Source organism: Bufo gargarizans, unplaced genomic scaffold (assembly GCF_014858855.1).
Source record: "Bufo gargarizans isolate SCDJY-AF-19 unplaced genomic scaffold, ASM1485885v1 original_scaffold_1687_pilon, whole genome shotgun sequence".
NCBI classification, from domain to species: Eukaryota; Metazoa; Chordata; class Amphibia; order Anura; family Bufonidae; genus Bufo; species Bufo gargarizans.
The window spans coordinates 105,217-117,389 of record NW_025334467.1 but is presented as its reverse complement, the minus strand read 5'-3'; the positions used below and the strand labels follow the sequence as shown (position 1 = coordinate 117,389).

Here is a 12,173-nt window from a genome sequence, read left to right as displayed (position 1 = left end):
AATATGGAGGCTGTTATATAATGTGGAGGCCAGTAATATGGAGGCTGTTATATAATGTGGATACTGGTAATGTAATATGAAGGCTGTAATGTAATGTAGAGGCCGGTAATGTTATGACTGTTAATATAATATGGAGGCTGTAATATAATATAGATACTTTAATATAACGCGGAGGATATAATGTGCAGGCCGGTAATGTTATATGGAGGCTGTAATATAATTTGGAGTCTGTAATGTAATGTGGAGGCTGGTAGTATGGAGGCTGTAATGTAATGCAGAGGCTGGTAGTATGGAGGCTGTAATATAATGTTGAGGTTGATAATAAAATATAGATGTTTTAATATAATGTGGAGGATATGATGTAATTTACAGGCTGGTAATATGGATGATGTAATGTAGAGGCCGGTAATATGGAGGCTGTAATATAATATGGACGCCGGTAATATAATATGGAGGCTGGTAATGTAACCTGTAGACTGTAATGTAGAGGCCAGTAATACAGAGGCTGTAATGTAACATGGAGGCCGGTAATGTAACATAGAGACAGGTAATGTTAAGTGGAGGCTGGTAATATGAAGGCTGTAATATATTGTGGAAGCAGTGATGCAATGTGGAGAATGGTAATATGGAGTCTGTAATATAATATGGAGGCTGGTAATGTAACATGTAGCCTGTAAGGTAGAGGCCAGTAATACAGAGGCTGTAATGTAACATGGAGGGCAGTAATGTAACATACAGACAGGTAATGTTAAGTGGAGGCTGGCAATATGGAGGCTGTAATATAATTTGGATGCTGTAATTTAATGCAGAGGCTGGTAATATGAAGGCTGTAATATATTTTGGAAGCAGTGATGCAATGTGGAGAACGGTAATATGGAGTCTGTAATATATTATGGAGGCTGGAAATGTAACATGTAAACTGTAATGTAGAGGCCATGAATACGGAGGCTGTAATATAACACGGAGGCCGGTAATTTTAAATGGAGGCTGGTAATATGGAGGCTGGTAGTATAGAGACTGTAATGTAATGTAGAGGCTAGCAATATGGAGGCTGTAACATAATGTTTAGGCTGTGATGTAATGTGGAGGCTGATCATATGAAGTTTGTAATATAATGTGGAGGCCGGTAATGTAACATGGAGACTGTAATGTAGAGGCCGGTAATACGAAGGCTGGAAATGTAACATGGAGGCTGTAATCTAATGTGGAGGCTGGTAATATAGAGGCTGTAATATGATGTGGAGGCTATAATGTAATGTAGAGACTTAAAATATGAAGGCTGCAATATAATGCTGAGGTTGATAATATAAAATGGAGGCTGAAATGTAATATAGAAGCTGCAATGTAATGTGGAGGCTGGTAGGATGAAGGCTGTAATATAATGTGGAGGCTGTAATGTACTGTGGAGGCTGGTAGCATGAAGGCTGAAATGTAATGTAGAGGCTTATAATATGGAGGCTGTGATGAAATATGGAGGCTGGTAATGTAATATGGAGACTGTAATGTAGAGGCTGGTAATAGGGAGCAGTAATATAATGTGGAGGCGGGTAATGTAATATTGAGGCTGTAATGTAATGCAGAGGCCGGTAATATGAAGGATGTAATATAATGTGGAGGCTGTAATATAATGTGGATACTGGTAATGTAATATGAAGGCTGGAATGTAGAGGCCGGTAATGTTATGACTGTTAATATAATATGGAGGCTGTAATATAATATAGATACTTTAATATAATGCGGAGGATATAATGTGCAGGCCAGTAATGTTATATGGAGGCTGTAATATAATTTGGAGTCTGTAATGTAATGTGGAGGCTGGTAGTATGGAGGCTGTAATGTAATGTAGAGGCTAGTAATATAATGTGCAGGCCGGTAATGTAATATGGAGGCTGTAATATAATTTGGAGTCTGTAATGTAATGCAGAGGATGGTAATATGAAGGCTGTAATATAATGTGGAGGCTGTGATGTAATGTGGAGGCTGAAAATATGGAGGCTGTAACATAATGTTTATGCTGTGATGTAATGTAGATGACGGTAATATAATGTGTAGGCCGGTAATGTAGCATAGAGGCTGTAATATAATATGGAGGCTGAAAATATGAAGGCTTTAAAATAATGTTGAGATTGATAATACAAAATGGAGGCTGTAATGTAAAATAGAGGCTGTAATGTAATGTGGAGGCTGTCAGTATTATGTGGAGGCTGTGATGTAATGTGGAGGTTGGTAGTATGGAGGCTGTAATGTAATTTAGAGGCTATACTGTAATGTAGAGGCCGGTAATATAATATGGAGGCTGTAATGTAATGCAGAGGCTGGTAGTATGGAGGCTGTAATATAATGTGGAGGCTGATAATATATTATAGAGGCTTTAATCTTTAATATAATGTAATTTACAGGCTGGTAATACGGGGGCTGGAAAATGAAAACCACCAGCACTTCTGAGTTCAGCCAATCAGAGCGGGAGGGCGGGGCCTGGAGTTCAGGAACAGCCCCGCCCCCAGCCTCTCCGTGCAGTTCTCCTCCAGGTCCGCCCATGCTCCATATAAAGGAGGGCTCTGGGCTGAGCAGTCACTGCTTTCTGCTCACACCTAGAAGATGTCTGGTCGCGGTAAAGGAGGGAAAGGGCTCGGGAAAGGCGGCGCCAAGCGGCACAGGAAGGTGCTCCGTGATAACATCCAGGGCATCACCAAGCCTGCCATCCGCCGTCTAGCTCGCAGGGGAGGCGTCAAGCGCATCTCCGGCCTCATCTATGAGGAGACCCGCGGGGTGCTGAAAGTCTTCCTGGAGAACGTCATCCGGGACGCCGTCACCTACACCGAGCACGCCAAGAGGAAGACCGTCACCGCCATGGACGTGGTCTACGCGCTCAAGCGCCAGGGCCGCACTCTCTACGGCTTCGGGGGTTAATGCTGCCTCCGTCCTCACAGCACAAAGGCTCTTCTCAGAGCCGCCCACATCTTCCCGGGGAGAAGCTACAATTCCTTCTGCGCTCAGCCACTGAGGGGTTAACACCGCCCGCACATCAGGGGGCGGGGAGCCGGACAATTGTCCGAGATCAGCGGCGCCCTGTGCTCAGTACAGCCGGAGGTCTACAATACAGAAAGCCCCAGTAATCTAAATCCCGAGCCCCGGGTGTTCTCCACCGCTCCTGTCCCCGCAGCTACAAGACGAGCTGTGCTCGGAGACTGAGGGGTTAATCCGTCCCGGAGCTGCAGAGACAAAGACGCCAATGAGCGGCGCTGGTACGGGTCACATGACCGGCTCCTCCTGTAGATCAGCAGCTCAACTATAGGCGGGAAATTCAAATGAGCGACGAGATCCTGAGCTCTCCCAGCCAATAGCAGAGCTCTGGACCCCTCAGCCGTTATGTGCCCGTAGGAGCGGAGCCTCGTCCTCCTGTCCTGAGCGGCCGCACAGCCTGTCCCCCGGGAGCGCCACACTGAGAAGGATGATCGGAGTAGTGAATGGGCATGGAGGAGGATGATGGGTGTAGTGAATGGGCATGGAGCAGGATAGCTTGTATTGTAAATTCCACTAGCGTTACCGCAGAGAATCATGCTTCACGTCACCCACCACTGTAACAGTCCATTGTCATAAATTTAGGCCCCGTCACCCAGGCAGAGGAGAAAGGTCCCGTAACAGAGAATCTGGCTTCATGTCAGCAGAGAATCAGTCTTCATATCAGAGCAGAGAATCATGCTTCACGTCAGCCACCACTGCAACAGTCCATTGTCAGATATTTAGGCCCAGGCAGAGGAGAGAGGTCCCGTCACAAAGAATCTGGCTGCATGTCAGCAGAGAATCAGTCTTCATATCATAGCAGAGAATCATGCTTAATATCACCCAACACTGGAACAGTCCATTGTCAGATTTTTAGGCCCCGGCACCCAGGCAGAGGATGAGAGGTCCCGTAGCAGAGAATCTGGCTTCATGTCAGCAGAGAATCAGTCTTCATATCATAGCAGAGAATCATGCTTCACGTCACCCAACACTGGAACAGTCCATTGTCAGATATTTAGGCCCCGGCACCCAGGCAGAGGAGAAAGGTCCCGTAACAGAGAATCTGGCTTCATGTCAGCAGAGAATCAGTCTTCATATCATAGCAAAGAATCATGCTTCACGTCACCCACCACTGTAACAGTCCATTGTCAGATATTTAGGCCCCGGCACCCAGGCAGAGGAGAGAGGTCCCGTAAAAGAGAATCTGGATACATGTCAGCAGAGAATCAGTCTTCATGTCGTAGCAGAGAATCAGGCTTCACGTCACCCAATACTGGAACAGTCCATTGTCAGATATTTAGGCCCAGGTACCCAGGCAGAGGAGAGAGGTCCCGTAACAGAGAATCTGGCTTCATGTCAGCAGAGAATCAGTCTTCATATCATAGCAGAGAATCATGCTTCACGTCACCCAACACTGGAACAGTCCATTGTCAGATATTTAGGCCCAGGCAGATGAGAGAGGACCCGTAACAGAGAATCTGGCTTCATGTCAGCAGAGAATCAGTCTTCATATCATAGCAGAGAATCAGGCTTCACGTCACCCACCACTGTAACAGTCCATTGTCATAAATTTAGGCCCCGGCACCAAGGCAGAAGAGAGAGGTCCTGTAACAGAGAATCTGGCTTCATGTCAGCAGAGAATCAGTCTTCATATCATAGCAGAGAATCAGGCTTCACGTCACCCAACACTGGAACAGTCCATTGTCAGATATTTAGGCCCAGGCAGAGGAGAGAGGTCCCGTAACAGAGAATCTGGCTTCATGTCACCAGAGAATCAGTCTTCATGTCATAGCAGAGAATCATGCTTCACGTCACCCACCACTGTAACAGTCCATTGCCATAAATTTAGGCCCCAGCACCCAGGCAGAGGATAGAGGTCCCGTAACAGAGAATCTGGCTTCATGTCAGCAGAGAATCATGCTTCACGTCACCCAACACTGGAACAGTCCATTGTCAGATATTTAGGCCCAGGCACCCAGGCAGAGGAGAGAGGTCCCATAACAGAGATTCAGGCTTCATGTCAGCAGAGAATCAGTCTTCATATCATAGCAGAGAATCATGCTTCACGTCACCCAACACTGGAACAGTCCATTGTCAGATATTTAGGCCCCGGCACCCAGGCAGAGGAGAGAGGTCCCGTAACAGAGAATATGGCTTCATGTCAGCAGAGAATAGTCTTCATGTCATAGCATAGAATCATGCTTCACGTCACCCAACACTGGTACAGTCCATTGTCAAAAATTTAGGTCCCGGCGCCCAGGCAGAGGAGAGAGGTCCCGTAACAGAGAATCTGGCTTCATGTCAGCAGAGAATCAGTCTTCATGTCATAGCATAGAATCATGCTTTACGTCACCCAACACTGGAACATTCCATTTTCAGATATTTAGGCCCCAGCACCCAGGCAGAGGAGAGAGGTCCCATAACAGAGATTCAGGCTTCATCTCAGCAGAGAATCAGTCTTCATGTCGTAGCAGAGAATCGTGCTTTACGTCACCCAACACTGGAACAGTCCATTGTCATAAATTTAGGCCCCGGCACCCAGACAGAGGAGAGAGGTCCCGTAACAGAGAATCTGGCTCCATGTTAGCAGAGAATCATGCTTCACGTCACCCAACAATGGAACAGTCCATTTTCAGATATTTAGGCCCCGGCACCCAGGCAGAGGAGAGAGGTCCCGTAACATAGAATCTGGCTTCATGTCAGCAGAGAATCAGTCTTCATGACATAGCATAGAATTATGCTTTACGTCACCCAACACTGGTACAGTCCATTGTCAAAAATTTAGGTCCCGGCACCCAGGCAGAGGAGAGAGGTCCCGTAACAGAGAATCTGGCTTCATGTCAGCAGAGAATCAGTCTTCATATCATAGCAGAGAATCATGCTTCACGTCACCCACCACTGTAACAGTCCATTGTCAGATATTTAGGTCCCGGCACCCAGGCAGAGGAGAGAGGTCCCGTAACAGAGAATTTGGCTTCATGTCACCAAAGAATCAGTCTTCATGTCATAGCATAGAATCATGCTTCACGTCACCCAACACTAGAACAGTCCATTGTCATAAATTTAGGCCCCGGCACCCAGGCAGAGGAGAGAGGTCCCGTAACAGAGAATCTGGCTTCATGTCAGCAGAGAATCAGTCTTCATATCATAGCAGAGAATCATGCTTCACGTCACCCAATACTGGAACAGTCCATTGTCAGATATTTAGGCCCAGGCACCCAGGCAGAGGAGAGAGGTTTAATAACAGAGATTCAGGCTTCATGTCAGCAGAGAAACAGTCTTCATATCATAGCATAGAATCATGCTTCACATCACCCAACACTGGAACAGTGCATTGTAAAAAATTTAGGTCCCGGCACGCAGTCAGAGGAGAGAGGTCCCGTAACAGAGAATCTGGCTTCACGTCAGCAGAGAATCAGTCTTCATATCATAGCAGAGAATCATGCTTCACGTCACCCACCACTGTAACAGTCCATTGTCAGATATTTAGGCCCCGGCACCCAGGCAGAGGAGAGAGGTCCCGTAACAGAGAATTTGGCTTTATGTCAGCAGAGAATCAGTCTTCATGTCGTAGCAGAGAATCAGGCTTCACGTCACCCAACACTGGAACAGTCCATGGTCATATATTTAGGCCTCGGCACCCAGACAGAGGAGAGAGGTCCCGTAACAGAGAATCTGGCTACATGTCAGCAGAGAATCAGTCTGCATGTCATAGCAGAGAATCAGGCTTCACGTCACCCACCACTGTAACAGTCCATTGTCAGATATTTAGGCCCAGGCAGAGGAGAGAGGTCCCGTAACAGAGAATCTGGCTTCATGTCACCAGAGAATCAGTCTTCATGTCATAGCAGAGAATCATGCTTCACGTCACCCACCACTGTAACAGTCCATTGCCATAAATTTAGGCCCCAGCACCCAGGCAGAGGATAGAGGTCCCGTAACAGAGAATCTGGCTTCATGTCAGCAGAGAATCATGCTTCACGTCACCCAACACTGGAACAGTCCATTGTCAGATATTTAGGCCCAGGCACCCAGGCAGAGGAGAGAGGTCCCATAACAGAGATTCAGGCTTCATGTCAGCAGAGAATCAGTCTTCATATCATAGCAGAGAATCATGCTTCACGTCACCCAACACTGGAACAGTCCATTGTCAGATATTTAGGCCCCGGCACCCAGGCAGAGGAGAGAGGTCCCGTAACAGAGAATATGGCTTCATGTCAGCAGAGAATAGTCTTCATGTCATAGCATAGAATCATGCTTCACGTCACCCAACACTGGTACAGTCCATTGTCAAAAATTTAGGTCCCGGCGCCCAGGCAGAGGAGAGAGGTCCCGTAACAGAGAATCTGGCTTCATGTCAGCAGAGAATCAGTCTTCATGTCAAAGCATAGAATCATGCTTTACGTCACCCAACACTGGAACATTCCATTGTCAGATATTTAGGCCCCAGCACCCAGGCAGAGGAGAGAGGTCCCATAACAGAGATTCAGGCTTCATCTCAGCAGAGAATCAGTCTTCATGTCGTAGCAGAGAATCGTGCTTTACGTCACCCAACACTGGAACAGTCCATTGTCATAAATTTAGGCCCCGGCACCCAGACAGAGGAGAGAGGTCCCGTAACAGAGAATCTGGCTCCATGTTAGCAGAGAATCATGCTTCACGTCACCCAACAATGAAACAGTCCATTTTCAGATATTTAGGCCCCGGCACCCAGGCAGAGGAGAGAGGTCCCGTAACATAGAATCTGGCTTCATGTCAGCAGAGAATCAGTCTTCATGACATAGCATAGAATTATGCTTTACGTCACCCAACACTGGTACAGTCCATTGTCAAAAATTTAGGTCCCGGCACCCAGGCAGAGGAGAGAGGTCCCGTAACAGAGAATCTGGCTTCATGTCAGCAGAGAATCAGTCTTCATATCATAGCAGAGAATCATGCTTCACGTCACCAACCACTGTAACAGTCCATTGTCAGATATTTAGGTCCCGGCACCCAGGCAGAGGAGAGAGGTCCCGTAACAGAGAATTTGGCTTCATGTCACCAAAGAATCAGTCTTCATGTCATAGCATAGAATCATGCTTCACGTCACCCAACACTAGAACAGTCCATTGTCATAAATTTAGGCCCCGGCACCCAGGCAGAGGAGAGAGGTCCCGTAACAGAGAATCTGGCTTCATGTCAGCAGAGAATCAGTCTTCATATCATAGCAGAGAATCATGCTTCACGTCACCCAATACTGGAACAGTCCATTGTCAGATATTTAGGCCCAGGCACCCAGGCAGAGGAGAGAGGTTTAATAACAGAGATTCAGGCTTCATGTCAGCAGAGAAACAGTCTTCATATCATAGCATAGAATCATGCATTACATCACCCAAAACTGGTACAGTGCATTGTAAAAAATTTAGGTCCCGGCACGCAGTCAGAGGAGAGAGGTCCCGTAACAGAGAATCTGGCTTCACGTCAGCAGAGAATCAGTCTTCATATCATAGCAGAGAATCATGCTTCACGTCACCCACCACTGTAACAGTCCATTGTCAGATATTTAGGCCCCGGCACCCAGGCAGAGGAGAGAGGTCCCGTAACAGAGAATTTGGCTTCATGTCAGCAGAGAATCAGTCTTCATGTCGTAGCAGAGAATCAGGCTTCACGTCACCCAACACTGGAACAGTCCATGGTCATATATTTAGGCCTCGGCACCCAGACAGAGGAGAGAGGTCCCGTAACAGAGAATCTGGCTACATGTCAGCAGAGAATCAGTCTGCATGTCATAGCAGAGAATCAGGCTTCACGTCACCCACCACTGTAACAGTCCATTGTCATAAATTTAGGCCCCGACACCCAGGCAGTGAAGAGAGGTCTCGTAACAGAGAATCTGGCTTCATGTCAGCAGAGAATCAGTCTTCATATCATAGCAGAGAATCAGGCTTCACGTCACCCACCTCTGTAACAGTCCATTGTCATAAATTTAGGCCCCGGCACCCAGGCAGAAGAGAGAGGTCCTGTAACAGAGAATCTGCCTTCATGTCAGCAGAGAAACAGTCTTCATATCATAGCAGAGAATCATGCTTAATGTCACCCAAAACTGGTACAGTCCATTGTAAAAAATTTAGGTCCCGGCACCCAGGCAGAGGAGAGAGGTCCCGTAACAGAGAATATGGCTTCACGTCAGCAGAGAATCAGTCTTCATATCATAGCAGAGAATCATGCTTCACGTCACCCACCACTGTAACAGTCCATTGTCAGATATTTAGGCCCCGGCACCCAGGCAGAGGAGAGAGGTCCCGTAACAGAGAATTTGGCTTCATGTCAGCAGAGAATCAGTCTTCATGACATAGCATAGAATTATGCTTTACGTCACCCAACACTGGTACAGTCCATTGTCAAAAATGTAGGTCCCGGCACCCAGGCAGAGGAGAGAGGTCCCGTAACAGAGAATCTGGCTTCATGTCAGCAGAGAATCAGTCTTCATATCATAGCAGAGAATCATGCTTCACGTCACCCAACACTGGAACAGTCCATTGTCAGATATTTAGGCCCCGGCACCCAGGCAGAGGAGAAAGGTCCCGTAACAGAGAATCTGGCTTCATGTCAGCAGAGAATCAGTCTTCATATCATAGCAGAGAATCATGCTTCACATCACCCACCACTGTAACAGTCCATTGTCAGATATTTAGGCCCCGGCACCCAGGCAGAGGAGAGAGGTCCCGTAAAAGAGAATCTGGATACATGTCAGCAGAGAATCAGTCTTCATGTCGTAGCAGAGAATCAGGCTTCACGTCACCCAATACTGGAACAGTCCATTGTCAGATATTTAGGCCCAGGTACCCAGGCAGAGGAGAGAGGTCCCGTAACAGAGAATCTGGCTTCATGTCAGCAGAGAATCAGTCTTCATATCATAGCAGAGAATCATGCTTCACGTCACCCAACACTGGAACAGTCCATTGTCAGATATTTAGGCCCAGGCAGAGGAGAGAGGACCCGTAACAGAGAATCTGGCTTCATGTCAGCAGAGAATCAGTCTTCATATCATAGCAGAGAATCAGGCTTCACGTCACCCAATACTGGAACAGTCCATTGTCATAAATTTAGGCCCCGGCACCCAGGCAGAAGAGAGAGGTCCTGTAACAGAGAATCTGGCTTCATGTCAGCAGAGAATCAGTCTTCATATCATAGCAGAAAATCATGCTTCACGTCACCCAACACTGGAACAGTCCATTGTCATATATTTAGGCCCAGGCAGAGGAGAGAGGTCCCGTAACAGAGAATCTGGCTTCATGTCACCAGAGAATCAGTCTTCATGTCATAGCAGAGAATCATGCTTCACGTCACCCACCACTGTAACAGTCCATTGTCATAAATTTAGGCCCCGACACCGAGGCAGAGGAGAGAGGTCCAGTAACAGAGAATCTGGCTTCATGTCAGCAGAGAATCATGCTTCACGTCACCCAACACTGGAACAGTCCATTGTCATAAATTTAGGCCCCGACACCGAGGCAGAGGAGAGAGGTCCAGTAACAGAGAATCAGTCTTCATATCATAGCAGAGAATCATGTGTGGGGATTCGCTTTGGTAGGCAGGGTAAGCGGACGCAGTACAGAGGCAAAAAACAAGGTTTAAATCAAAGTTCAGTGTTTATTCACACATAGCCAGAAAACAAGCCAAAAGAAAGTGTTCAGTCTTGGTGCCTGTTCACACCACACAAATTTCACAGTGCAAAAAGACGTCACCTGGTCAGCAGATGATTTTCACCCAGAGTCCGCAGCAGTCTTTAGTGGCCTGTTTCCCCAGCCTATGGCTAGCACAAACAGATCCCTCAGTGTCTCAGACCACAGACTCCTCAGCTCCTCTGTCATGGAGGATAATCCACACCTGAACATGCTGGCTGGGTTTTTATATTCCAGCCAAAACCCGGCCTGGAACCGTGGGGAACAGCCACCCACCCTGCTCTTTGGCTGCTCCCAATAAGAACCGGCCCGGATTGGCTTTACAGCCATTCTGACAGCTGAAGTGTCAGACTGCACTACAGAACTGACACTTCAGGAAGAAAATCCGGTTCTTACCTCACCGAGGCCAGGAACCTCGGTGACACGTATCTTCCGTCAATGACGGCTCCTTGTTCCTTCTTACATACCTTCCCCCTTTGTTCAACCCTGAGGGGGTGAACACTTGCCAGACAGTGTACGCGGGACAGGGCATCCGCGTTTCCTTGTAACCTGCCTGCCCTGTGTTCCACGGAAAACTTAAAATTTTGCAAAGATAAGAACCACCTGGTGACTCGAGCATTCCTCTCCCTGGCCTGGCTCATCCATTTCAGGGGGGAGTGGTCGGTCACCAGACGGAACCTTCTCCCCAAAAGGTAGTAGCGGAGAGACTCGAGTGCCCACTTGATGGCCAGGCACTCTCTCTCCACTATACTGTACCTAGTCTCAGCTGGGGTGAGCTTCCGGCTGAGGAAGACAACGGGATGCTCCTCCCCGTCAATATCTTGAGATAGTACAGCACCGAGACCTACCTCTGAGGCATCGGTCTGCACTATAAACTTCCTTTTGAAGTTGGGTGTCACCAAAACCGGGGACCCACACAGGGCCGACTTCAAAGCGGAGAAAGCCTTTTCCGCCTGCTCATTCCAGTGGACCGTCACTGACTTGCGTCCCTTCAAAAGGCCTGTCAATGGTGCAGCGACTGTAGCAAAATTGGGGACAAACCTCATATAGTACCCCACCATACCCAGGAACGACTTTACTTGCCGAGTAGTGACAGGTCGGGGCCAATTCCTAATTGCCTCAATTTTGTTCACCTGAGGTTTGATCATTCCGCGCCCAATGACATACCCCAGGTACTTGGTCTCTTCTAACCCTATTGAGCACTTTTTCGGGTTAGCGGTTAAGCCAGCTTTCCTAAGGGAGTCCACTACAGCCTGTACTTTAGGTAAGTGACTTTCCCAGTCGGTGCTATGGACAACGATATCGTCCAGGTACGCCGAAGCGTACCGACGATGTGGACGGAGTACAATGTCCATTAACCTTTGAAACGTGGCGGGAGCGCCATGTAGACCAAAGGGTAATACCTTGTACTGATACAGCCCCTCTGGCGTGACGAAAGCCGTTTTTTCTTTGGCAGCCTCCGTCAAGGGTACCTGCCAGTACCCTTTGGTGAGGTCCAACACAGAA

The 12,173-nt window shown here is 47.7% G+C and overlaps 1 protein-coding gene across 1 annotated transcript; it reads left to right on the top strand.

Moving 5' to 3' along the window:
* The first annotated feature begins 2,385 nt into the window (after positions 1 to 2,385).
* On the top strand, positions 2,386 to 3,484 carry LOC122923518 (histone H4). Its single transcript, XM_044274345.1, has one exon. The coding sequence runs from the start codon at positions 2,599 to 2,601 to the stop codon at positions 2,908 to 2,910; it is 312 nt and encodes a 103-aa protein (XP_044130280.1). The 5' UTR covers positions 2,386 to 2,598; the 3' UTR covers positions 2,911 to 3,484.
* The last annotated feature ends 8,689 nt before the right edge of the window (positions 3,485 to 12,173 follow it).